This window comes from Rattus norvegicus, chromosome 1 (genome assembly GCF_036323735.1).
Source record: "Rattus norvegicus strain BN/NHsdMcwi chromosome 1, GRCr8, whole genome shotgun sequence".
Classification (NCBI taxonomy): domain Eukaryota; kingdom Metazoa; phylum Chordata; class Mammalia; order Rodentia; family Muridae; genus Rattus; species Rattus norvegicus.
In genome coordinates, this window is record NC_086019.1 from 34,483,441 (window position 1) to 34,509,989 (window position 26,549).

The following is a 26,549-nucleotide window of genomic DNA, read 5'->3' on the forward strand; positions in this document are numbered from 1 at the left end:
CGGCTGTTGTGCTGGCTTCTGGGGGTTGCTTATTGTGCTTGGCCAGCTCCTGGCCTGGCTTCTGTGAAAATATGGCTTTGTAGATACTTTGTTATTTTGGATAGTTAGATTTGTATATACAGGTTCACTTATACATGTGCATAAAGCCAACTGTTTTCTTACAAAATATATGAAAGATTCAGCAAAGACATTGGGAAAAGAAAAGTATATAAATCTCACTTTTTCAGCAGTTAGAGATAGGTTTCTGCCTAGATTAGGCCTATAAGATTAAGTTTCCTGGGTGCTGAGCAGTGTTAAGTGAGGCAGAACTAGCCGCAGCTCTGCAGTGTGTTTTCTGGGGACAGCAAATAAAACAGGGAGGCCATATCTGAGTGGTCAGGTCCTGCTGCTTACAGAGCTCAGACAGGGCAAATGCAACAGGCGCAGGCAGGACCCACACACTGCATCAGCCCTTGGAGTGTCCCCGCAGGAGCACTGTGATCTGAAGTCACCTTGGCTATGGTGCCCTGTCTCCAGAAACAGAAGTAGCTTTCTTGGTCACTTTGCATCAGTGATTCTCAACCTGTGGGCCATGACCCCTTTGGGGCTCAAACGACTCTTTCACAGTGGTCTGGGGTCACCTACGGCCATTGGAAAACACAGCTATTTACATTATGATTCGTAACAGCAAAATTATAGTTATGATTTAGTAACAACTAAATTGTCTGGCTGTAGGTCACCACAAGATGAAGGACTGTATTAAAGGGCCACAGCACTAGGAAGGTTGAGAACCACCGCTGTGAGGTTCAGCAACTGTAGAGGAAAGTGAATGAGAAGAGGGAAAGCTGGTGGTCACGGTAACAGAGAAGGACAGTTTCAGAGGTGGCTCTTCCAGGTTAGAAGGCCAGGGCACTAATGGTCTACACAAAGCTGACCAAAGAGGACCCTGCCAGGTTTAGAAACTGTTGCTAGAGTTTCGTTCAGAAACTCCCTCGGTATAGTTTGTTAAAGTGTGGGCTGTGAATGGGAACTGTGAGTTGGTTAGGTAATAGTTGGTTTGAGAGCTACCTGCTTTCTCCACCCCCAATAAGATGATATGACACTGTTTAAATTCTCATAAATAACTCACTCGGTAGTCTTCCATAGCTTCCTGAAAGGAGGAGCTGCAGTGGTTGACAGATAGTGGATTCAGAGTGTAGGCAAGCAAGGAGCCTGTCTGCCATCAGTTTGCCTCAATCCCGCACTACAACTTTGAAAAGTACAAGTGGCATGGGGAAGCCCTCAGCTTGTAGACTAAGGAGCCAGTGTTAACATAAAACAATAGAAGACTAAAGAACAGTATTAACAATCAGACCTGTGGAGGGACCTTGAGAACCAAAATACCAGCTACCTACTGAAGTGCTGGCTAAACTAATAGTTGATTCCTGAACTGGGAGATGAAGTGTGGGTTCTCTGAGAATGGAGTTTAAAGGGACAACATCAAAGATGCTGAGTGCCATTAGAAGACGAAGCCAGAAGTCTCAGCATTCACCTGCTCTAGGGTTTCAGAGGGGTGAATAGAGCCAGGAGGGCAGATCCATGAGGAGGAAAAGGGGAGTCACTGATCAGAAGCACAGGTAGTGAGTGTGTGTTGATACCACAAGGGCAGAGAGCAGCTCTACTGGGCTAATAGAGCACATGCCTGCCTCAGATCAAATGAGGCAGAGCGTTGAGTTCTTGGAGCGGACCTAAGACAGGCTCACACTGTCCTGTGATAGCAGTAAGGCCTACAGCACATCCGGGCTCCAGAACAATCCCGTGTAGAGTAAAGGGTTCAGAAAGGAAAGCCTGTGCAGGCTCTGGACATGGCGGCTTCCATTCCTAGTGTCGTCCTCAGGTGTGGGAAGTAGATGACAGGCCACAGCGTGTGCTGCTGTGTCCAATATCATGCAAACCTCCAGTATGCTTTGTTGACTTTCTGAAGATGAACAGGGTAAGAGACCTACCCCCTTTCAAATGGCAGTTGAGCTGTCAGGTGTGGAGAGAAGGACCTAAGGCAATACCCAGCATCCATAGGAGAAAGGTGAGTCATAAAAGTGCCAGGCATCCCTAAACATCTGTGTAGTGTTGCTTAAGCTCGGCAGGTATTGGACAGTATTTCTCAGGAGGAGTAGCTCTATGAGCAGTAAGCTTCTTTAAAGGAAGAGCTGAGCAGGACCTTGGTCTAGCTACACTCTGACATGCCCATCATGATTAAAGAAGATGCTCTTTGATACACAGGGATAATGGAGTGGAAAAATCAGAAGTAGTTATAAGTACCTTAGATTGTGATACAAGAAGACACTCTTCAAAGATTAAACACAGGTGCCCACTCACAACTCATTCAGAAAGCTGCACTGAGGACTTTTCTCTGCTTGTTTGGAAGGCCAGCTTTGGGTCTGAGAAGGCACGTGTGCTCCTTGGCATTGTGACTGCTCTCCAGGAGGATGAAAAAGTAACTTGTTTTCTTTGTTTTTAGGGCTCGTTGTTGGCTGCTTTGGGTAAATGTACTAAGCAGGGACCGTGGTCAGGTCATTTAAGCAAAGGGGATTACAGTATTTGGAAGCAGGCTCTGGGGTAGGTTAAATCATATAATTCAGATAAGCTTCTCAGCTACAGGTGTCTGGAGCCCCCCATGGTAACCGGGTTGACCTGGAATAGGAAAGGTGGGGGCAGGTACACAGATTTACTTGTAAGTATGTCAGCCATGCTTGTCTTGATAGCCCATCTGTGGGCTTCACTTTTGGGATGACATAGTATAGTGTCGTACTATGAATGCAACTGTATTAAACCAGTGAATGATTTCCTGGAGATTTTAACATGGAAGGTTGATGTAGTCAATTTTCTCTTGACCTGGGTTAGAGGTCTTACCTACTTCCTAAAGCTTAGCCTTCTAGGGCTCTTTGGTTTGGCCTTAGGATCATGTCTCATTGAGATGTAGTTAGGGTGGGTTGGCTCTTTAGTCCATGCTTCTCCTCATGCTCTTTATGTTTACATATTCATAAATAGACTTTGCCTTGATGGCTATTTTTGAAATTTGTGTATTTAATGAGTTACAGAAACTTTATCCCTGATATTATACTGTTCTTAGAGTTTTCATCTGGCCTCTTTTACTTTGGGTCAGTGGTTCTGTTGCAGTTTGAGAGTCCAGATATTTTTGGAATTTAAGTCCCAGCAGTTTCCCATCCTGTGAAAGCCTGTCTTCTTCTGTGGGGTCCTCTGCTGTGGGCGCCCTCTGCAGGCCTTTCTGCATATTGCTTCCACCCTTTCCCCTCCTGTCCATGGACTGTACCACCTGTCGGTCCTCTGGGTGGTTGCTGCATAGTTATCTGGTGCCTGTGCTGATGGACTCGTGTAACTGAGGGATGCTGTGCTACCGTTGTGCCCATCTCTGCACTGTAGAACAAAGGCACGGGCTAACTTGCTGTGAGAGAGAAGCTGCAATACCTTTAATAACAAATGGGCTGAGTCTTCTGAGTCCATACCCTAGAACAGTGGTTTTCAACGTGTGGGCCATGACCCCTATGACAATTGAATGACCCTTTCACAGGGGTTGTCTAAGACCAGAGAACAGATTTTACATTAGAAAATTACTATTGTGAAGTAGCAACAAAAATAATTTTGTGGTTGGAGGTCACCACACCAGGAGGAACTGTATATTGAAGGGTCACAGTATTGGAAAGATTGAGAACCGGTGCTCTAGAAGAAAGAAAAAGAGCAAACAAACCTATCTCAAGTCTTCGGGTTGTAGCAGAAGCCTTGCTTGGCTTTGTCAACTGTTAGCTTTATGCACAGTGGTTGCAGCAAGGAGGTTTGGGTGCTGCTTCCTGCTTGGATAAGAAGTCTCAGAACTGTCACAGAACTGTGCCTTACCTCTGTGCTTTGCTGTTTACAGGAAAGGTGAAAGTTCTCCTGAAAGAGCTGTGGCTCTGTGTGAACACTGCACACAGACTATCTGGGGAGAGCAGCAGACGCATCCCAGGTGAGAGACACCAGACACTCCTAAGGCATGAGTGTGGCAGCATTTGCCACAGGCTACCTTTCAGTCTCCAGTATGTAGCTGATAGCCGGTACATAGAAGCAGTGTCACTCTGACCTCAGCAGATACTGTCAGTCTTTGGTAGCAGCTCTCCTCAGAGCCCTGGGAGAGGGAACGAAGGCATGCTTGGCAGGTGTATGTGGAAGACCAAGTCATCTTCCTGTTCTACACAGCAGCTCCTTTTAAGTTATTTCTGTTTTCACACGAGAATGGTTCCATCAGAACTCCTCCCCAGTCCTGTTAACCAATAGTGGGGTTCATGGAAATGGCACATTTCCCACCTGCACTGGATCTAGTCCTTGACTCCATTTCTGCTCAGGCACTGCTGGGGACTAGGAACAAGATGTATGGCGACTGTGACTCACTGAGGACCACATCCAGAGTGGTTCTCCTTTGCTCCAGTTTGCTCAGAGATTTTTTTGTTATTGTTGTTGTTTTTGTTCTTTGTTTGTAATCTGATTCCTTTTGCATTTGGTTATAGGAATTCCTACATAAGGAGGGCTTCCCTCCCCTCTCCGCTGCTGGCACTCTAGTCTGTTTCCCAGTGCATTGCAGTCCTGTGCTCCCTCTCCACTGCTGACTTTCATCTGCTCTCATGTCAGCAGAGCTCTGGCCAAGTTCGTATTTACTACCAGCTTCCCCAGAGCAGCTCCCGTGCGCCTTACACATGCTTGTCCTGCTTAGGCACTTCTCTGTTCCCGTCTTACCTTGAGTTTCTGCACCAATGGTGCAGTCCCATTTCTCTGAAGAGGTTTTTCTGGGCTAAATCATCATCATTAACTGAAGTTCATGAAACTCCAGACCCCCTCCCCCACAAAGGTGCATGGTTGCCTGTCTGTCACACCATGCTAGCAGTGTTTGAGGGAGGGAGTAAGCGACAAAGATAGAGACCTCTATCCACAAGCTGAGTCAGACAGTTTTATCTTTCTGAGTAGTCATCTGAAATCATCCAGTGTCTGTAGAAGGTACTTGAGACTGTTGATGAAGGGAAAGTGTCTCCCAGTGTGTGGTAAGACAGTAAGGCCTCTGTCCCTGCTGCTGGGCTGTGAGCTAGTCCTGGTGTCTCAATGGACCACTCTCCATCCACAACCCTGTCCTAGTCTGTGGTAACTTTAGAAGTTGATTGGTGACCTTCTTAAAGCCATCTACTCATTTCAAATTAATTGTGCTATTAGTTTGATGTTATCAAGAAGTAATTTGTAAGTTTCCTTGGCATTATTAAATATGTGGTGTCTGCTTCTCTTCTGTTCAGAAAAACCCACCAAAGGAAACAGTGCACCCAGAGAGTCTGGGCAAGATGAGCTGCTCCCAGTGCCAGGCAGCCCTTCCAGGGCCTCAGATATGCGCTCTTTCTTCACCAAGCTGTCCATGGAGATGGAGGGTGACTTCACTTCCTCGGAAAGTGCAGAAGAAGAGCTGCCCACTGGGGCAGGCCCCAGCACTGAACATGTTTTTTGTGAGGAGAGGCATCCTGAAGTCTCAGGGCAGAGGCCTGATGACAGCAACCGGACTGATGTTTATGACCACGAACACTTTTTTGATGATGATCTTCAAGCTGCAATTGACTTCTTCAAACTTCCGCCTCCTCTTCTGTCGCCAGTGCCCTCACCCCCTCCGATGGCGTCAGGACCTTTACCATCTTCCCTGGCACCTGTGAGTTGGCTCTCTGAATTGTAATTCCGTTTGGATGTGTGTCCTTTGCCCAGGGTGTCTCAGAGGTGTTAGTTTACTCAGGAAAACTGGTTTACTGTGAAGTAACAAGGGAGTAAGAAGTGGTGCCAGGATCCTCTGGATCAACATATGTGGTATGGTTTTCTTCACTGTCCAAGAGTTTTATTTGTCTTTAAGTACAGTTTTTATGTAGAAACATAGCATTTATTTATATTGGTAGTGGGTAGCATGAGATAAACATGGAGAGAACGGGGAGGCATATTCTTGCAGACATGGGATGTTTCCAGAGACAGAAAAGTCTATGTCTAATATCCTTGACTGTTCGCCCAAGAGCGTTTCAGCCTTGGGTATATCTTCAAATGTTTACATACTATTTGCTCCCCTAAGAAGAGTTGGCTTGCACTTCTGTTCTAGATACTGTGGGTTCAGAGGTGATGGAGGATACAGGGTTGGACTGGTGTGTGAAAGGATGCTTTTCTCATCTAAAATTAACACCCATGATACCTGCCATGGAGATGAGCAGGGTATAGACACTTAGAATCTGTGGCTGTGTAAAGCAAAGCCATGTAGCTGTGATGGCATTCAGTAAAAATGTGGAAAAGGTGGCGATCAGTCAGAAACCTTGGCAGCTACCAGCAGATAAGCAGTAGAGGCAGGGGAGAAAGACGGGTAGGGGAATGTGGGGATTGCTGAGAGAGATGGCCTCTAACTTCAAGCTTTGGCGAGTGGGGTTTTTACGTGTGCGTAGTTAGGTTTCAGCACTGGAGCTCACCCTTCCCTTAGGCATATAAAGGGCAGGGTCTGATGATGTAAGAGACCGCAATTAGCCCAGATGGGAGCCACCAGCTGAGCCTGTAGGAGGGGTTTCGGAGCAGAGGTGACTTGCCACTGGCTGTAGGAGTATTTCTGGATCTATGCAGTCCCCAGAATAACAACACGGCTCAGGGGGTAGCCTCAGCACGAGTCTAACAAAAAGAGGAACCAAAGGGTGATGGAGCCAGAAGCGTAAACCTCAGTGTGCAGTCTCCTTTTTAACAGAACCCAGGACTAGGAACACATGGGAGCTGAAAGGTCAGGCCCAGCCTGGATGCTCTGTAGACTGGGACTGGGGAGGCCTTTGTTATAGGACCTGGCTTCTTAAGGGTAGGATAGAGCAAGCACCACTCCAGAGCCTGGCCACCCCTCACAGGAGTGGTGTTGAGAGTTTCTCCTAGAAGCAGCCCCTCTTTTAAATGTGCTTTCTTGTAGTGACAGTGACTTTGTGCTTTGTGTGACTTTAAGGAATCCTTCTTTGGAGAATTCACGGATTCCAGCGATAGTGACTCTGTCCCACCTAGAGACTCTCTGGAATCGGCTTTGGAAGATTACACAGCAGAGTCACGGGGTTATTTTGACTTGCTTGAAAAAATTAAAAGGAGTGATATGTGTATAGAGACGCCCGGGCCACTGGGAACTGCCCAAGCTGTAAACAAACTGACACCTCTTGGAGTTGTTACTGGAAAAGCAGCACTGGGAGAACCCTCAGCCACATCTTCTCTAGCTTGGGGAAGGCACTTGACTGCATCGTCTGAATTCCTGAGGGACAGAGGAGATGCTGTAGAAGACGCAGAGAGAAAGGTGGAGGCCAGGGAGGTGGATAAGTCTGTGCAAGTTGGGAAAGGGCTACGGAAGCACAATAGGAGGCTGTGGCTGGAGGTGACATCCAGAGGTCCAGCAGCACAGAAGGAAGCAGGAGCTGGGCCATCAGAAGTTTGGTTTTCTCCCCTTGGCAAGAGGACCTTCAGTGAACTCATAGACTCTGAAGGAAAAACCCTGTCATCAAAGGCTTTGTGTCCATCCCAGTCAGAATTTTCTAAACGGATACTCACCGATGGATTTGTTCCCAAGTCACACTGTGTGACAGGCTCTGGCCATTTTCAAAGAAGGGAAAGAGATGTGCAGGAGTCCACTCCACAGTCAGGCGCGTGTGTAGCTGCAGCAGGTCGTGACCGTTCAGCCAGTCTTTCTTCCTCTTCCTCTGCTACCTCCATACCAGTGTCTATCTTCAGTAACCGCCAGACTTCATGGCCAGGGTGTGTCAGTGTAGGCACTCCAGCAGAAGTAACCTGCAGAGACCTGCATCATTCAGAACAAAAGTCACCAACTAGAACTTTAAACACATTTCTGCGGTCTGAGCCAACAGCACATCTAAAAGAAAATGACCCAAAAAACAGCTTGTCTACTTTGAGTTCAAAGTCAAAATTAGGAACATCTACCTTTAGTGATTGGAAGAGCAAGGGCCTGGAATCCTTCAGCATTTTCAAAAGCACAGCGAAGGGACACTCACTTCCCCAGTCAGTATTTCAGAAGCCAACAGGAGGTGGACAGTGTGGAGGCCGAGGTCCAGGCACTACACTCATACTGCCTAAGTCAGACTGGACTTCATTGGCACGTTCGCAAGCTGGCTTCACCAGAAGGAGCCCTGGTTCTGCTGACAGCACCTCCTGGCACCGCAGTGATATCCTAAGGCGAGGTAGTGGGGGCAGTCCCAGAGCTACCTCAGAATACCAGCAAAGGGCCAGGCTTCAGCTAGAGAAGGAGGCACCAGCTTCACAGAACAGCAGGCTGACAGCTATGCTTGGACCTCCTGGAGAAAGTACCATTCCTCTGGGACTTAAGGCAGCTGCTGCTTTGCTGCCAAACCAAGTGTCAGTCATAACAAAGCAGGCAAGACCCAAGAGAGTGCTGAGTAGCAGCCTGGAACCCTGGGGGCCGTGTGGGAGCACACTGAGCTCTGCTGTAAATGGTGGCAAGGGGATAGCTCTTACGCCATCAGTATCAGCCTGTGTTCGAGATGGAGACCCCACAGCACAGGTCTCTGAGCAGGTAACTGATGAAGAAGTCCCTTCTCCAGAAGTTTCAGTGTCTTGGCGAGAACCTAATTGTGATTCTCCTGGTGGCTCCTTGCTCGCAGAGAATTTCGATTGTTCCACAGATCGTAAGTTACCGTTCTCCTCTGAGGACAACCTCTTCCAGTGTGTCGTGAATGAACACTTGCTGCAGCAGCCCAGGAAGTCTCCCCAAACCACACAGCCAGGTGCCAGTAGGCTGGAGGCGGGGGAGCTGATTCCATCTGGGGTGACATCAGGAGTCTTCCCTGCTGAACAGATGCCCCATGGACCCCGACCCCAGGCCAACACTGAAGCCCCTGTAGCTGCTCCCCGGAATGCCAGTGCACCTCTCATAGTGCCAAGCAGGGGTCCTCTCAGAGCTCGTGTGCCCGTGGGCCCTGTTTGCCCTTCAGGCCTTTGCCGTGCAGATGAGACACAAGGGACCTCCCAAAGTAGTCTCCCTGGGGCTTCCTACAGCTACACAGGTATCAGAGGGAGGACAGAGGAAGACACTGAGGTAGAGGATGAGGCTGTTAGTTGCAGTGAGGGAGAACATGAGACTGAAGCTGTGATGGGGCGCAGACAGCAGGCTGCAGCGGGAGACCCAAATAGACCTTTGGGAGACCCAGAGGCAGGACAACCATCAGATGTAGGCGATCTGACCTCCGCACTTGAAGAATGTAACTTAAGCACCTTTCTTTACATAGACAAGCTTTCTACATCAGAAATGGTTATGGTTCTTGAAAGTTGTCAGTTAAAGGATTATAGTTCAGGGGCCTCTGTTTCAGATTGTTCTAGCAAAGGAACCCTAAATGAAGAAATGAACAAGGAGTTAAGGCAAAGTGAGATCTCCACAAAGAAATGTGGGAAGAGGTTCTGTGAAGAAGAGCTACTCAGTGCCTCGGAAGAGTGGGCGGAGTCAGAAGGAGATGACTGTTGTGGCAGCAAATCATGCCAAGATGCTCAGTGCCCTCTGGAAGTACCATCCGATGTTCTCACCAAGACCGGGGAAGAGCTTCACACAAACCCTGTGGACTGCGGTGGCAAGGACCCTGAGCATGCATTGCCCGTACACACACATCACAACCAGGCAGCTGAAGACCTGACAGAAAATGCTCTGCCTGAGGAAACGTCCAGCTCCATGCCCCACACTGCTCAATTGCCTGAGCCATCCCCTGTGGGTGGTGGAGACAGCTCCCCACTAAGGAGCAGGTCTGACGCTGAACACACTCAGAGCAGAGATGAGGGGGAGCCCAGTTCTGAGGGGAGCCTCAGTACTGGGGAAGAGAGCCTAGCAGAACCTGGGGAGCTGTTGACCCTGAGTTCTGACTCTCCAGCCCAGCCCAGGTTAGAGCAGAGTTCTGAATGTATGGCAGAGACGGCATTTCACTACCAGATCTCTGCAGTGACCTCTGAAGTTATCAGTGTACTTATAAATAAGGATCAAGACCTGGTGATTGAAGAGGGAGACAACTGGACTATCATCAGTGGTGTGGCCATCTCCCCTGGCATGGAACAAGTAGTTCTGTGTGACACTCTTGGGGATGCTGCTCCCTCCCAGGCCCAGGAAGACCTAGACGATGGTTCTATGGAGAAGTCCCCCGGAGCCAGTCCTTCTGGCCCTCTACCTCAAGAGCCTCCATGTGGTGGTGATCTCTCTGGTGCCCAGGAGGATGTTTCCAGCAGTGGTCAGAGTGTCAACTTTGATAAGAGTCGCCTTCGGAACAGACCTGTGAAACCTAGCATCTGGATTCGTTCTCAGATATATGACCAGACACTTGAGACCGAGAAAGTTACATCTGATCACACATATTATAACTGGAAATTAGAGCCACTTTGTAAAAATAAACCTCGATCAAAGATTTCCAACAAAGATCAAGCAAGTAAGCTCACAAAGACACCAGGACTCAACAGAGGAGAAGTGCACGTGAGTGAAGTCCCTCAGCCAGTATCGGGAGAAAGAACAAATACACAAACACCAAGAAGCCAAGCGCAGCCCACCACAGCAGGTACAGATATGTCCACCCCCACCAACTGTTCTCCTGACACTCTGAGCAAGATCCGGCAAGAAGTGGGGCCGCCATTGCCTCCCTTGCTCCCCCCACTAATAGCGACACCTCCAAGGACATCACGGACACTGTCTCCTCTGGTACCAAGTTCTAGTCCATCCTCAAGGTCCTCACCTGCTGGCCGTGTTTCCCCCTTATGTGAAGTTCCAGGGCCTCCTGTGTTGTCTCCATGGCCTGAGGAACTCCAGCAGGCCTCTCCACTGGATCCCTCTCCATCCCCATCCACAGCAACAGCTAGTGGAAGGATAGTGTCCTCTCCATTGCAGTTCTGTGCTGCTACACCAAAGCATGCACTTCCTGTGCCTGGCCGACTCCCATCCTGTGCGCCAGGCCATACGGCTGTGAGTGGGCCACAGGAAAATTCTGTAAAAATCCTTGACACCATGTACCCAGAATTATCTGCCAGAGCCCGGACCCTCAGCCTCCTCAAAGGGAACATGCAGCTCTCCCGAAGCTCCACTGTGGATGGAAAGGTGTTACCAGGCCGTGTCAGTGCTCTCCTAGGACTCAAAGCTATAACCTCAACATCAACAGCATTTGTCCTGACAGGCAGCAGCTCTGGTGGTGACAGTAACCAAGGTAAGTCACAGGATGCAGGTGGGAAAAGAACACTAGCAGTATCCATGTTGAGGAGCGCTAAAAGACTGCGCCTAGACAACGAGTCTCCGGAACCAGACACCAGGGAGGTCACTGGGGAAGGAGTCCCCAAGGACCCCCAAGGAGGAATCCCACCGGCTAAAGTCGTACCAGCTGAGGAAGAGCAAACTGATGTCCCAGGCTGCAGTTCAGCGCCACTTCTGCGAGTAAATCCAAGGGAGATGGCAGAGTCATATAAAATAGCCATAACTCGGGCTCTGAGGAAGATTGCTGAGTCCTCCTTTGACCTGCTACCTGTCATTCGAAGTCACGTGTATGTGGGGAACATCTCCAAAAAGCCTGTCATGAGAGATCAAGAGAAAGAAGTTGTTTATGAGTTTAGCACAACAAACAAGGTATGTGGCAGCCTTTCTTTCTTCCTCTGCATGTGTTAAGCACAAGTGTCTGGCAGGACTGGCTAGTGCAGGGGACATTGAGGATCACCTTCTCAACACTGAGGCCTGTGTAGTTCTAGCCTGTATCTATGGGTTAGAAATACAGGAAGACCGCGGAGGCTGGATACACAGCTATGGAGGAAACTGTCAGAGCAGACTCGTACACTTCCCGGAGGTGCTGGCATTTTCAGTTTAAAGTATACTTCCTTCAGCTTGCACATCGCCAACACAGGGTAGCCTTTTGTCTGTCTGTTTTGGATAGTGGTGCCTACAGTGTGAGAGCATTGCACAGGCTAGCTGTGTAGCTCCTGAGGACTCTGTAGCTGTGTGGGCTAAGCGTCCCTCAGCTCCTTGCCAGATGACTCCAGGGCCTGCTGACTCACCCTTCGGTGCCCTCTGTTACATCCAGGATGTCCTGATGGAATAGCTGTCCTTTATTGCTGCCTCTCAGAAAGCCTAAGAGGCTGAAGGGTCTTTGAGAGACTGTCTTCTGTGTGAATAGCTGTCGCATTTTCAATGGTACAATTCTCTTTCAGGGAAAGGAAAATAGCACCTAATCTAAACAATAGAATAAATAAAGATGGGGATACAGTTAGCCTGAGCTTAATGTATGTACACAGGTCTTTGCACGTGTGGATTCTTAGCCAAGAACTACAAAGGAGAATTTCTCTGAATGGTGACCATGTCATAATAGGCAAGTAGGTGGATTTACAGGCGTGCTATGGTAGTTACACTTTGCTCTTAAGAGGTCAGTCATAGGGAGGTCTCTCACCTCTACTAGCACGGCAGGCAGGTTGTCACCAGCTAGTGTGGCCTGCCTTCTGGTGCTCTACAAGTTTTATTTATCTGATAGATACTGAATTAGGATGGTTCTTGTATCACTAATAATTGTTTTATCTTTTTCCCAATCTAGCATTTAGGAGAATACTTACTTCGCTCTATTCTCTCAGAGCTAAAGATTCAGAAGACATCTCTGGACCACAGTTACATCCATGCACTGTGCAGAGTGTATGTGGGCATTTGTCGGCAACTTGGAGACTTAGAAAGAGCTCGCTTGTTCTGTTACAGCCTTCTGAAGGAAGGTGTGTGCTCCAGGTTCACACTGCTGTGTGAAGCCCACTGCTGCAGGCACTGCACACTCGTTTCTCTCTCTCTCTCTCAGCTGGTTGAATCTTTAAAAATAATACTTTAATCTCGTGAGTTTGACACTAGCATGGTCTAGAGATCCTGCCTTAACAAACAAGTTTTAATCTATCGTAAAGATTAAGCGACTACCTAGTCATTCTAGTTGTCAGCATACTTACTTACATTGGCACATGTATTTGTATAGATTGTCCCTTGTTGCCCACTGTGTGTGTTTCCTTTATTCCTGTGTTGCACAGTGGCTGTCCATATTGCTGTGCCTCTGGCTAAATGGCAGTGACTGTAAGGTGGACTTTTGTACCTCACTGCTGAGAAGGAGGTAGAGGAGCAGGGCTGAGTATTCATAATAGAATAGAGAGGAATGGGCGTAGTGCTGCACCAGGGCGTCTGTGTCAGTGTGCCCACACTGTTGCCCACTGCTCACTGGTCTGTTCAGTGAGGCATCATGGGATACACGCTGTGTGATCGTGAAAGGGCTGAAGACTGGGAACACAAAGGCAGGCAGCGGGGAAGGAGTGCGATCAGCCAAGTCCCCTGCATTTCTTGTTCTAACCAATTTGTGGACTCACTCAGACTGCATGCCTATTGGTCTGTGGTCACTCCATGGCTTCATAGAAGTCCTTAATCATTTCCTGTCTCACGGCCTCCTGTTGACTTTGTGGTATGTGCCATGTGGGGCATGTAGAGGTGCCACGGCAGGAAGCAGGAATCAGGAATCAGAACGGGTGTACACAGCAATAGTACATCAGGCTTGAACTCTGACCTGCACACCCTGTGACCACAGTAGGAGTCTAACAGGAAAGTTCCAAACAGGCATGACGTACTCTCCGTTTTGGACCTACTCAACCTAACTTCTGAGATGGATCCGTGGTGCCCTGTCTGTTTCTGGGCCCAGCCACGTCATATTCAGTTATTCAACAGATAACAATGTGCTGTCCTGTCCTGTCCATTCACTTGTTTCTTTCCAACTATAGGTTAGCATGAATTAAGATATCACAAATACCTGTTCTTAAGTCTGTAAGGATGTTTCCATTTCTTTTGGATTGGAATTTGTCAATATGCAATGTATCTGAATATTATAAACAAAACCAGTTTTCTAGTGCAGTGGATGTGAGGGTGGTTCCTGTCTTAGCACTTCCACATGCTTCTCAGGTCTCACTCGCACCCCTCACCTGACAGGACTTCTGCATGCCCTCCTGGGTCTCACCCGTACTTCTCATCTAACAGAGGTAGCTTCCTGAGTCCTACCTCAGACTATCCAAATGTCCACGTCCACCACACAGTCCACTTACTCAGCAAATGGTTAATGTCTGCATGGAAATGAATCGAATTGTTATAATGTTTATCAAATGGGAAAATTCTGAGCCTGAAGGAATTTGGAAGCAAGATGTTTTAACTTCCTGTCCTTTGATGGATCCCTTTGATACCACCTGTTCATGCTACATTTTCTACTCTTGTACAGAGTTTAAAATCGAACACTGCCAAGCCAGCTGTGGTAGCTCACTTTCACAATCCCAGGATTCGGGAGATTGAGGCAGGAGGTCGAGACTCCAGAATGAATGGGACCTGTCTCAAAACAAAAGACCATTCGAAAAGGGACTAAAGATGGAGGGAGAACAGGTTTTGAAACATTGAAGACCCTTTTGGCTGCCCACTCACAACCCTGTCGGCTGCCAGTGCCCTGTATGCCCCTGTGAAGTAAAATCTGTGCCTCATTTTAGATCAGTTGCCTAGGTGAGACAGACTTAAAGGCTCTTTGCATCCTTTTTTCTTACAGATTTTCCAGAATCTGAGAAGTTGACTCTGTTTATTGCCAACATGTGGCGGGAAGTGTTTCTCTCCCAGTCAGCCATCAGTGACGCGATGCAGCTGGTGGCCAGGCAGCGTGCCAGAGGAGAGGTTCTGAACTGCTTGAGAGCGTTCCTGAGCTGGGAAAAGGTGCCCTGTGTTGTTTTTCTCTGCTGCAGTACGTGCAGGATGAGCAGAGGTGTTAGGCAGCTGTGCATCGTCTTCCCTGTTGCCTTAGTCTTCAACAGTCCTAAGAAATGCATATTTACTTGCTTGCTCACCTGCTTCTCTCCTTATCATGCCTATACATGCGTGTGTGCTCACTGTACATGTGGAGATCAGAGATCAAACTCAGTTCACGAGGCTTGGTGGCGAGCACCTTACCACCTGAGCCATCTCACCAGCTTGTTCTTAGGCACTGTAGAGCTGTTCTTCCCAGCAGGGCCTTTAAGAGTGTCATAGGTTTATGCATGTTACTCATTGAGTATTCATGACATCCCAGGAAGTATTGCAGCCCTTCAGAGTGCATGGTGTTCATTCGATACGCTGCCTTATGGCCGATGAAATCTGTTGGTCTGTAATGCACAGAGAAAGGGACTGTAAATTAATTGACTTTGCAAAGGACCTTAGGTGAGAAGTTGTTCGCTTTGTTCTTTTTACTTTTACTTTTTAATCACTGGTTTACTGAAATAGTATGAGATTGACACTTGCCTAGTCCTGAACTGTGCCTAGTGAGAATCTAGTTAACATTAGTAAACCATGAGAGTGGATGCTGAAGCTGCCATGAGTGTACCTTTACCTTGTTCTTTTCTGCTTCTTATGAGCATGAAATACCTCAAATGTTTTAGAAAATGCTTATAGTTTATACACATAAACTGTGTATGTTTACCATTGTGATTTCCTTCTAAAGTATTCTTTGAACTAATCTGTATTTGGCTTTATATTTATGAGAAGGAGTGGAGCACAAGTCTCTAACCACCTCTTTCGATATAGCTCAGGGTGGTCCTGGGGCCCCACACCTTTAATCCCAGCACTTGGAGGCAGAGACAGGTGAATCTAGAAAAGTTCAAGGACAGCCTGGTCTACATAGCAGTCCTAGGACAGCCAGACTACGTAGAGAGACCTTGTCTCAAAGGAACAAAGTACATGTGCATATGATACAGCTTATGAGATGGTGTCATGGACCCTACCAAGTAACTTCTGCCCCTGAGAGAGGAGAGAGGCACAGCACTTGCTGGGCCTACAGCTTTATCCCAGCACAAGCAAACAGGAGGTTGCCGAGTTGGGCTATCCGACAAGCTCCAGGTGCAGCCAGCAGACACCCCAAACCACACATGTCCCTGCTGCCCTTCTCCTGAGGTAGCATCCCTTATACAAAATGCTTTTTGACTGGAAATGCTTGAGATTCAGAGTTGGGTTGCTTTTTTTTTTCCTTTTTTTTTTTTCCCAAGTTTGAAATAGTTGGGTGGATTTTACATGTTGAATGTTCCTGATCTGAGACTGTAATGAAATACTTGTGTGGATTTTACATGTTGAATGTTCCTGATCTGAGACTGTAATGAAATACTTGTGTGGATTTTACATGTTGAATGTTCCTGATCTGAAACAGTATGCTCTGAGTCTCGCTCCATTCATAAATTGGGTAATAGTTAAAAAGTAGGCTGTCCGTTGCCCATTGATTAGTGTCATGCTAATGCACATACAATAGATTTTATCTCCTAAATAAGCAGTCTTTGTAAACTTCGTCTAGTTCTCAATGTTTTAAGTGATAAATTATACAGACCTCAGAAGCACTTCGAACTGCACCTGAAGATCTGACGAGTAGTCGCTTGAGCCCTTGACTTGGGAATGTTAACATCAAGTTGAGAATGTGGACTACAAGCTGTACTGGCTATTTATTTTCCTAAGTGCAGTCTGTCTCCTAGACGTTTTAGTTCATCATGCTGATTCTTGATACTTTAACCATCACCTCAACCTGGACTGGGAATTTCAGTGTCTTGCATAACCAGCATTCCTGCAGACTCTCGAATGTTCGGTCTCTTCCCAAGGAGCCACTAGATGTGTTTGAATTTGTTTCTTCATCTTAGCTTGCCAAATTACCGACTTTTCCCAGAAGATGGACACCTCTTCGGAAACCTCAGAATCTGTCAGTAGCTTATGTAGATTTCCAGGCTCAGGCTTTTTTTCCTCTCTTGCTCTGAGCCTGCGTTTGCCCTAGGACCTGCTTGCAGTGCTGATGGGATTCTGAGCAACTCAGCCTGTGTGGGAGTTGCACACAGCCCCCTGCAGTCCCACTCCAGGCCTTTCTCAAGGGAAAGGAAGCTTTTCATCCTCATCAAAAAAAAAAAAAAAAAAAAAGCCTATGTGAATGTTCATACAAGCAGAACTAGGTGCAGTGTGCTGTGTGCTCTATAGAGGGGAGCTGTCCACAGTCAGCGTGTCCCTGTGATTTACCACTTGGCAGGGAAGAAAAGTACATAAGCCACTGGCACGATGAGAATACAAAGCCCAGAATGTTCTCAAAAGTGAAGGAAGCTGGGTATTATTCTCCGGTAGATTGATCAACATTTGCAGAAGGCAGAATTTAAAGAATTTTAAGGTTATTTTTATCGTTAAATTGTAACTACATTTTATAACCTTAATTCCTGGTTGTAACCAAATGCAGTTTGTGCTTCTGTCTAGATTACAGCTCGGCTCTTTGGATATGGTTCTGATTGTGGCTCCAGTGCTATTGTTTCTATAGTTTCTAGTTAACTGAGGCGTCTTCCAAGTTACCCAGGGTACATTGCAGTCTACCACATGCTTGTTACAGTCTTAGATCGTCAACACCTAAGATGTTACTTTCTAAAAATGTTTATTTTTCTTTTCTAGAATGCTCCTATAGATGTTGGGATCGTAGTTTCTAAGCTGCTTCTGACCATACAGCTATGCCCCAAAACAGAATTTCAGTCGAGTGAGGAGTTTGGCGAAGACCTAAGTGCAAACATCTGGGAATACATATTTGCCATTGATCTCCTCTGCTGCCACCAGAGATGGATCTGGACGCATGACAACATCATAAGGTGAGTCAGGTTGCTGCTCTAAGGAAAGGTGGTTAAGGAAGGTAACCGCTAACGCTGGAGTGTGGGCTAACTAGTCCTTCCATCTTACCAAGGCATTTGAAGTACAGATAACTTTGATTTTTATAAGAGCTAATAAAAGTACCCTGCAAGTGTCCAAGTGGCTATCAAAGGCTTGAGCTTTGTTTTTCTGTGTGCTGACTTTTCACTGCCTTGTTACTATCTCCCCAATATAAATAATGGGAGCAGGAGAGCGTCTGTTCCTTTCTGTCCTCAGACTGGCATCCACACGAGGCAGCTCAGCCAATACAAGCTAACCAAGTGCTCCACTTGTCATCTTTATGCCCTGACAAGCCAGAACCAGAGGAACAAATATGTGCAGAGTACCAGTTAGCTGCTCTGTGCTGGAGAGGGTGGAGCCTGCTGTAGCAGACAGCCATTGAATTTAATTAGTTAAGCTTTCTCTGCTTGTCTGCTTCTGGCATTAACCATGCACCATTCCTTAAGAGAGTGGAAAAACCTGACACTCAATAAAGAAATTGCTTTTAAACTCTGGCTGAGAAAGCCTGGCTTTAAACATTAAACCACTTACCACAGAGCTGGTGACTTGTGTCTTTGAAATGCCTGAAGGTTTCCGTAAGAGTCGAGCTCTTTGTGCATGAGTCTTGTTCTTCCCACTTTGCTGCTTCCAGGAATGACAGACCCCTGGATCTCACACTTGAGAACCGGGACTAGGTCCATTTCTAGACTGAGGCCTGTGTCAAGGTGCTTGTCTGTGAGGAGACCCTTGCACATACACATGGGGAAGCACGCCCTACTCAGTCCTACATAAGGAAATGACAGAGCCTGATCCATGACGATGCAGTACCTAGTACTGTCTGCACGGTGATGGGCACGCGCCTGGTACTGTCTGCACGGTGATGGGCATGTATCTTGTCATGCTGTTTTCTAGTAAAGAGCTGTGGCCTGTGATGGATAAGTGGATCAAATACAGGAAAGGACATTCAAACATCGCGTACACCCCTGATATCATTGTGGCATCTGTGCTGAGACTGATTGGTAAGTCTGTGCGGCAGCACCTCCCTTTCTCTTCCCTTACTGCTTTCTTACCTCAGTGCGCTGGCCATTTGTGACAATTCTAGGTGTGGTGTTGACACATACACAGGCAGGTTCACATGTTATTCAGTGTCTAAAATGTCATCATGGGCCAGTGAGATGACAAGTGGGCAGAGGCACTAACTGCTAAAGAGGCTTTCATTTAATCCTAGCTGCTTTTTATAACTTTTTTTTTTTTTTTTTTTTGGAGCTGGGGACCGATAATCCTAGCTGCTAACGAGAGCTCCCAATTAATCCCTAGAAGCCACAAATTAAATCTCTTTCTATAAGCTATTTTCTTCAAAAAGCTGGTTTCTTCAAAGAGCCCTTTGGGTTCCACTGAATTAAAGCTCAAAGGCAATATTATTGGAGATAATGTTGACATTTGGGAATATGCTATATGAATAAACCTTAGTACATAGTGGGAAATACAATGTCCCTGCTGATTGTCACTGTAGCTACAAATTCACTTCTTTCTCCTTGTGAACTGCACATACTAATTAGAGTACAGACATCTAAGACAAAACCTTGAGTCTGGGTGGGTACGTACCTTCATGAGACATAAGTCAAAATGTGCATGGCATTGTGTTACTGAATGAGTTGGCCAACGTCTAGGCATTCACAAGAGCCAAGTCAATGCTAGAGGCATTGGTGTGGGGTCCTATACAGTCTGGGGGTATTTCAGACTGCTGGGCTGAGTTCCTTGGTCAGAGGCTGTCTCTGTTTTGGGAGCAGGAAGAAGGAGGCAGTCCAGAGGACCTGTGCTGGCAAACTAAGCATCAGCTATCTTACGTGTGTGCATGCAAAATGTAATCAATGAAAGTGAAGAGTGTTTCAGTAACCATTCTGAATATTTGTAGATGTTCCACCTTGTTTTTCCTGAAATGGAGTCTTGCCGAGGCTCCTGTTGAAGTAGTTAATTTTTAAAGTTACTTGTGAAACCCGAAGTCCACTAGTCTAGCTTTCATGGTGAAGACACTCATTTGCCCACTTTCAGTTTTCTGATCTGCAGTGTTCACCTGGAGAATAGTTGATTATACACCTCTTGCAAATGTCACCAATATACACAGCAAAATACACGCACCAGCTAATACTTACAGGGGACCTTAAGCATTGGAGAGCTCCTGAGTAGGGTAGGGTGGCTGGTGTAAGTTGTTGAACTCACATCAGTCTGACGTACTTTCACAACTCCCTGTGCTCAGTGTGCTGTGAGTGCTCGACGTGTACTCTGTGAGCTCTCCGTGTCACACGTGTGCACCACAGTTCAGGGGGATGAAAAATGAGCTAGCTGAGCCTTGTCCATCAAGCAGATTCTTTTAGTGAGATAGCTATTAGTGCCAGCCAGGAGGAATCACCTCCTTCACCCGGTGAGATGCTGCTTTGTTTGATCTGGTGCTGCCTTTGTACCCGTGGCCCTCCCTCAGTGTACAGGAAGCCTTATGCTTCCTTCTGTGGCTGCTGCTCTGTCACCACAGTCTGTCAGTGAGGCCACAGTCTTCACTGTTAACCTGGTAAATTTACCTATGTTATATTTTGCCTTTGGTGACTACTACTTAAATTCCATTTCTGCATTCTACCTGTCTTAGTTAGGGTCGCATCGTTTAGTTAGTGATGAAACACTGTGACCAAAGCAACTTGGGAAGGAAAGGATTTATTTGCGCATGATTCCACATCACAGATGATCATCAAAGGAAGTCAGGACAAGAACCTGGAGGTAGGAACTGATGTGGAGTCTGTGGAGGAGTGCTGCTTACTGGCTTGCTCAGCCTTCTTTCTTAGAGAACCCAGGGCCACGGTCCCATGGAGGGCACCGTTCACAATGGGCTATGCCCTCTCACACCAATCATTAAGAGAGTGCCCTGTAGGCTTGCCTATAGCCTGGCTTTACGGAGCCATCTTCTCAGTTGCAGTTGCCTCTTCTCAGTGACGTTAGCTTCTATCAAGTTGACATAACTAGTTAGCATAATGGTACATAAGAAAGCAGCAGGTAAGCGGGTGAGTGGTAAGAAGTGAGCAGCACCCTGAATGGCAGGGTGTGTGGCATCGTGCTGTGAGCTCTGTGGCCTCAGCTCTCTCACAGTGGTTGCTCCCACTGCACTACAGGATCTTCAGGCTTAAACTACACCATGTATTATGGGAAATGGGGAAAGCATTAACAAAACAAGACATGAATGCAGTTTCCAGAAAATATTAGCCAACGTTTATTGAACTCTGCCTTGTTGTGTTTTGTTTTTCCAGGTCGATTAGGTCAATTAGGTTTGAAGGAAGGATTTCCAACTGCTGTGAAGAATATCAGTTCAGTTATTGGCATGTTCATACAACATGCTCAGGATGAAGGTAAGACTGTGGCTTTCTTTACCCTTGAACTGTTCTCCCTGCTTGTCCTGAGTACATGAGCCAGTGCTCCTCCAACTTAAGATCATGCGCTTTTGACCTTTTGTGATATGTTGTATCTTCAAGGGTCAGTTTGCCCTGTTTTGTTCCTCAAAAAAGGGAACTGTGCTCCTGCACTGGTGACTTGTCACTCGGGAAGCATCCTGAGTGGCTCATCACTCTCATCCATGCATGTATAAGCACACAATACCTCCTGCTCTCTTAGCTTTGTGCCAGTTAACTATGGTCACCTGAGAGGGGAAAACCACAATTGAGAAAGTGCCCACGAGGCTGCCTCCTGGGCTGTATCCTCAGTGAAAACCTACATGCAGCCTGAGGAGAGTGATCTGTAGCAGAGCGGGCCTTTGTGTTAACCATTATGGACTTCATGACATGTAATTTAATGTCTGATTTCTTTGGGTAAAGCTTAACTCAGAGTAACCCTGAGAATGATGGGTCTGGTTCCTCTGTTGAATATTGAGCAGTGACTGAAAAATAAGGTTAAACAGTTTTGTACTGGATATGCAAATTGACAGCTTAGACACCTGTTGGCACTGGGCTAACCCTAGTGGCAAGTCTGCCTTCACTGTGGGTGGCAGGCCTGATGTGCCAGGCCTATGGGCAGCAGCTGTAAGCACTTGCTCTAAGACACGGTCCTGCTGCTAAGGCAGTGTTCGTTGCTTCCATAGGAGAATGCTCTTGATGACAATTTAGATACTACTTGACATAAAAAGTAGCGAGGGTCCTAGCTGGTATCACTAGCATGTGCAGCCTGGACTGTGTTGCTGTCATGGACGTAACCTAAAAGCCGTGTATCTGGGACACTGCCCTACAGTAGTACATGCCTCCCAGCTCCCTGAGGTGGAAAGACACTGTCCTCACTTCATACGCTAAAACCCAGAGGGAAGAGTAAGGAGCCAGCAATGCCTGCCAGACCTGCTACTGCAGTCTGGAGTCTGCATAGGGCTGTCCACGTGTGCCTGCTTACCGCTGTGAGTGCCTCGTTTGTGTCTGAGTCCTGGCTTCTAAGTTGTCAACTAGAACTGATGTTTGGACACATGGATTTCTCTGGTGTTTGCTTCCTATTTGAGGAGGGGAGCCTTCCAGAGCTGCCCTTGGCAGAAAACGAACATTGTCCCTATTCTAAAATCTAAAACTTTTTAAAACACTGACAAAAGACTACAGCTGTAAAATTCCTATCATGAAACCTTTGCTATGCATATAAGGCATATATGGATCATAGATGCATGTCATGTTTAGAAATTAATCCAATCTGTGACCTGTGGATATGCATTTGGATGCGGGACACAGCCTGAAATTCCAATTTGCCCTGTTTATTCTTGCCTTGCTCATAGAAGATGGAGATACATGGTTAATGATGAACTTTAGCTCCTAAAACATTTAAATTCAGTGAACTACATTAACTAAGTTACAAATCAGCGAATTAGATTTTAAAAGTAAACTTTTGCCAACATAGGGATAATGGCACTCTGATTAAACTAGCTCTGTCGCACTGGCCTGGAGCCACGCTAGTCTGGAGTTACACTGGCCTAGAAGTCACACTGGCCTGGAGCCCCAATGGCCTAGAGTAACACTAGTCTAAAGCCACACTTACCTAAACCCACAGTGGCCTAGAGTCACACTGGCCTGGAGCTACCCTGGCTTAGAGTCACATTGGTCTAGAGCCACACTGGCCTAGAATCACACTAGTCTAGAGCCACACTGGCCTAGAGTCAAACTGGTTTGGAGCCAAACTGGTCTGAAGTTATACTGATCTGGAACCACACTAGCCTGAAGTCACACTGGCCTACAGCCCCTGGCCTGGAGCCACGCTGGCCTAGAGTTACACTAGTCTAGAGCCACACTGGCCTGGAGTTACACTGGCCTGGAGTTATTCAGGTCTGGGGTCACACCTGGAGCCACACCGGCCTAGAGTCACACTGGCCTAGAGTAACACTGGTTTGGAGTCACACTGGCCTAGAGTAACACTGGTTTGGAGTCACACTGGCCTAGAGTAACACTGGTTTGGAGTCACACTGGCCTAGAGTAACACTGGTTTGGAGTCACACTGGCCTAGAGTAACACTGGTTTGGAGTCACACTGACTTGGAATTGCGATCTCATCTGATGTCAGTTGACACAAGGGTAGGCTTTTGTATAAATGCACTATTTAGTAAAAATAGACTAAAGTTATTATGATTTTCATGTCTACATCCCTTTAGAGACAGTGCTGGAGACTGTTTGAGAGTTTTATATTTGTTGGTTGTTAGAGGATCCTCATGTTTTTCCAGCTTCATGGGATTAGACGACCCTGAAGTCCTCATAACCGCCAGTGCCCAGAGGGACAGGAATCTTTTATTTTTCATTTGTAGATAGGCCTTGAGTGAACGTTTTTATTGTGAGACATTGTTCTCTGGAATGTAATTTTCATTAGTGGCAGGAAGTCGTCCATGTCTGAGTAGTTTTCTTTAGGACATACACGGAGGTTCAGAGTAACTAACAGAGGTTTTCTTTGTTGTGTCATAACTGATCTGAAAATCCTTTTCAGATATCCCATGGGGTGTACAACTTGCAGCTGTGTATGCCCTTTGTGACTTGAGTCCTAGCAATCCAGCAGAGATATCCAAGATTCTAGAAGCTTGGCGGACACAGACTTCCAACACTATTCCATCAGCAATTGTCAGCTGCCTGGAAGAGGTTGGCTCTCTGAGTACTGATGGCTCAGCAGACTCTCCAAGCAAAGGAGACTGTACACCCTGAGAGAGACAGGAGGGTTACCAGATGGCCATGGCCACTGGGGAGAGAAGCGCTTTGGCAAGCTTTACTGTAAAGGACTTACTTACCTGTCTTCAGCAGAGAAAGGCGCGATGCAGATGACACAGGAGCGCGCCTTCCGGTGTGATGAGGACAGAAACAGGCAGCTGCCTTTCCCTTACACCACATGCATTTCAGTTATGGCTGTATGGTCACAGACATATCGATTGTATTATTGTATCTTGGTCAAACAACAAAAACTTGAACTTAGCCCTTTTTATTTTTTGGCTGCAAAAAGTGTCCTTTTTAGTGGCTTTTAAAGGTTGAGTGGCATTTTTTTTTATAATGATCTTAAACGTACAAATACATGATTTGGTATCTGAGTCACTTTTAGAGTTTATGCTCAAATAAATGGCTAGATAAAAGCATATTGGCTTTTAAAACATAGAACTAAGTGAGTCTCCCTGTCGTAGCTGAAAATGGCTGCAGAAGTTCTACCACAGTGTGGTGCACAGCTACCATAGTAGGACAAATTTGGTGGAAGTGTACATGAGTGTGTTTCTTCCCATCTCTGAATGTCCTGAACCATAAATATCAGGATTAACGGACAGTGCAAGACTCCCATTTGGCTGTGCAGAGATGACCAGTCTGAGGGAGCAGCAGAGCCCTGTGGGCTGTGTGCGTAGGGACAGCTCTGTGGGCTGTGTGCGTAGGGACAGCTCTGTGGGGTGTGTGCATAGGGACAGCTCTGTGGGGTGTGTGCATAGGGACAGCTCTGTGGGGTGTGTGCATAGGGACAGCTCTGTGGGGTGTGTGCGTAGGGACAGCTGTGTGGGGGTGAATACAGGCAATGCTATCTATGATGTGTCTCACATTGGATGATATTCCACTTTCGGAATTTTTTATTTGTATATAGAAATGGGTTTAATAACTCACTGTGATTCTGATTTGTCTTATATTCATCATTTCTTAAAACTCTTGTATGTGTTTTTATAATAAAAAAATAAAACAAGCCATACACACTTGTTATGATTGTTTTTATGTGGTGCTTGATGTCCCATCTGTAATGCAGATGAAGATGTCTTCCAGATTGAAGAGTGTCAAATGGTTCTATGTAGACTTCGCTGTTCCGTTATAACTGCTGCCTGTAGAGTCAGACCAGACGACGATTCTGGTGACTTGCATCTGTGTCTTACGTAGTCTTCACAAACATGAGTGGGTGGGCTGCCCCTTTGGAAGTCCTTTTTTCGTGCCTCCCGCTGTGCCTGTGCTTGTGCTCAGCAAGCCTGGTAAGAGCCATGCTCTCACAGCTCTGACCTGTGAGTGGGAACCCATGTCATCACCCACTGGGTCAGGCAGTGATGATAGACGTGGGGCACAGACATCAACATGTGATCTGGGTCCTCTGAGGAGGGAAAGTCAGGACACAGAAGAGCATCAGCCCAGAAGAGGAAGTATTAGCACTTCTGGAAAGTGAAGGTAGCCCTGTGCAGAAGCCCTTCTGAGGGTGAGGACCAAATGCAAGTCACTGTCAGTGAGATCCTGTTCCACAGCAGCCTACAGGGTACCTAGGACTGCACTGCAGGTCTCACGGTGGGACCTAGGCTCCAGAGGTATGACAATGGCTGCTACTGGGGCTGCTGAAGGGTAAGGATGCACAGGGCATGCCTAGAAAGGCAGATGACACAGCACCTTAGCAGGTGCAGGGGAAGAAGGACAGAGGATGCAGAGGGTGTGGGGTGAGGGACACAGACTGGACCCTCAGGGGACAGGTACATGGTCAGGGTAGGTGGGTTTCAAGCCTGCCCTAGAGATGGAAACAATGTTGTGTTGAAGTATAGGTGAGGACCAGGATTATGAGCTAGGCTCAGTAGTGGGGATCACAGGTGAATGTTTTCCATTTACTTTGGGTGTATGATGTTCAACCCCTGTGGCCTGGCCCCTAAGAGCAAAATTATTTTAGAGATCAGGGCAGAGCTGTGGGGATCAGTAGCTGATGGAGGCAAATGCTAAATCGTTCCTCATTCATATTCATATCTTCTCTTCCTTCCCCTCCCCTCTGTCTCTTCCTCTGGAGAGAGCGTCACCTCCACCCTCTTGGATGCAAGGCGGGGCAGAGTGGAAGAAAGCAGAATGCCCCTGCACTAGGTAAAGCAGTGAAGCATCTGTCGGTGAGTAGCCTGTCGGGGTGGCAGAGCAAGTGGGAATGGAGAGCCCGAGCTTCATCTGTCTGTGTCCAGTGACTGAGCACCTGTAAGTTCCCACAGACAGTGGCATTCTCCAGTTGCCCCAGTTCCAGCTCTGGCTGCCATCCGTCCATCCATCCATCCATGACACATCTGCAAGGACAGAGGTCACCCATGGTGGGTGCCGTATGGTTCTCTGGGTGAAATCGCTTTAGGCTGACAGATCTTGGTACCCAGCAGAGTACAGGTGGAGGCTTTTATCATCCAGACAGAGAAGTGGACCTGTGTGGAGCCAAATGGGCCGGACATACCTGCTGAAGACCTCCAAGGTCATAGTGCAATATGTCCTTGAAGCTGTCACGCCAGTCATGGAGGTCATTTTGTTGTTTTTTTCTCCTTACAAAAGATGTGGCTGTGCAGCTCATCAAATGCCCTTGAAGAAAGTAGATGGATTTGAATTGTGGCCACCAGAGGG

General features: G+C 47.0%; 1 protein-coding gene across 2 annotated transcripts in view; it reads left to right on the forward strand.

Moving 5' to 3' along the window:
* Ice1 (interactor of little elongation complex ELL subunit 1) overlaps nucleotides 1–24,906 on the forward strand; it is a 39,508-nt gene extending 14,602 nt beyond the window's left edge. The window contains exons 1-10 of one of the 2 annotated variants that reach the window (XM_039099380.2): nucleotides 17–2,452; nucleotides 3,893–3,979; nucleotides 5,289–5,689; nucleotides 6,989–11,638; nucleotides 12,591–12,759; nucleotides 14,598–14,758; nucleotides 17,480–17,670; nucleotides 18,620–18,726; nucleotides 21,001–21,099; nucleotides 23,683–24,906. In XM_039099380.2, the coding sequence (XP_038955308.1) occupies nucleotides 5,378–5,689; nucleotides 6,989–11,638; nucleotides 12,591–12,759; nucleotides 14,598–14,758; nucleotides 17,480–17,670; nucleotides 18,620–18,726; nucleotides 21,001–21,099; nucleotides 23,683–23,894 (5,901 nt within the window). In that variant the 5' untranslated portion in view covers nucleotides 17–2,452; nucleotides 3,893–3,979; nucleotides 5,289–5,377 and the 3' untranslated portion in view covers nucleotides 23,895–24,906. Of the gene's footprint in view, nucleotides 1–16; nucleotides 2,453–3,892; nucleotides 3,980–5,288; nucleotides 5,690–6,988; nucleotides 11,639–12,590; nucleotides 12,760–14,597; nucleotides 14,759–17,479; nucleotides 17,671–18,619; nucleotides 18,727–21,000; nucleotides 21,100–23,682 lie in introns of those variants that run through there. The other variant, NM_001427643.1, reaches the window with a different exon arrangement.
* Nucleotides 24,907–26,549: the final 1,643 nt, after the last annotated feature.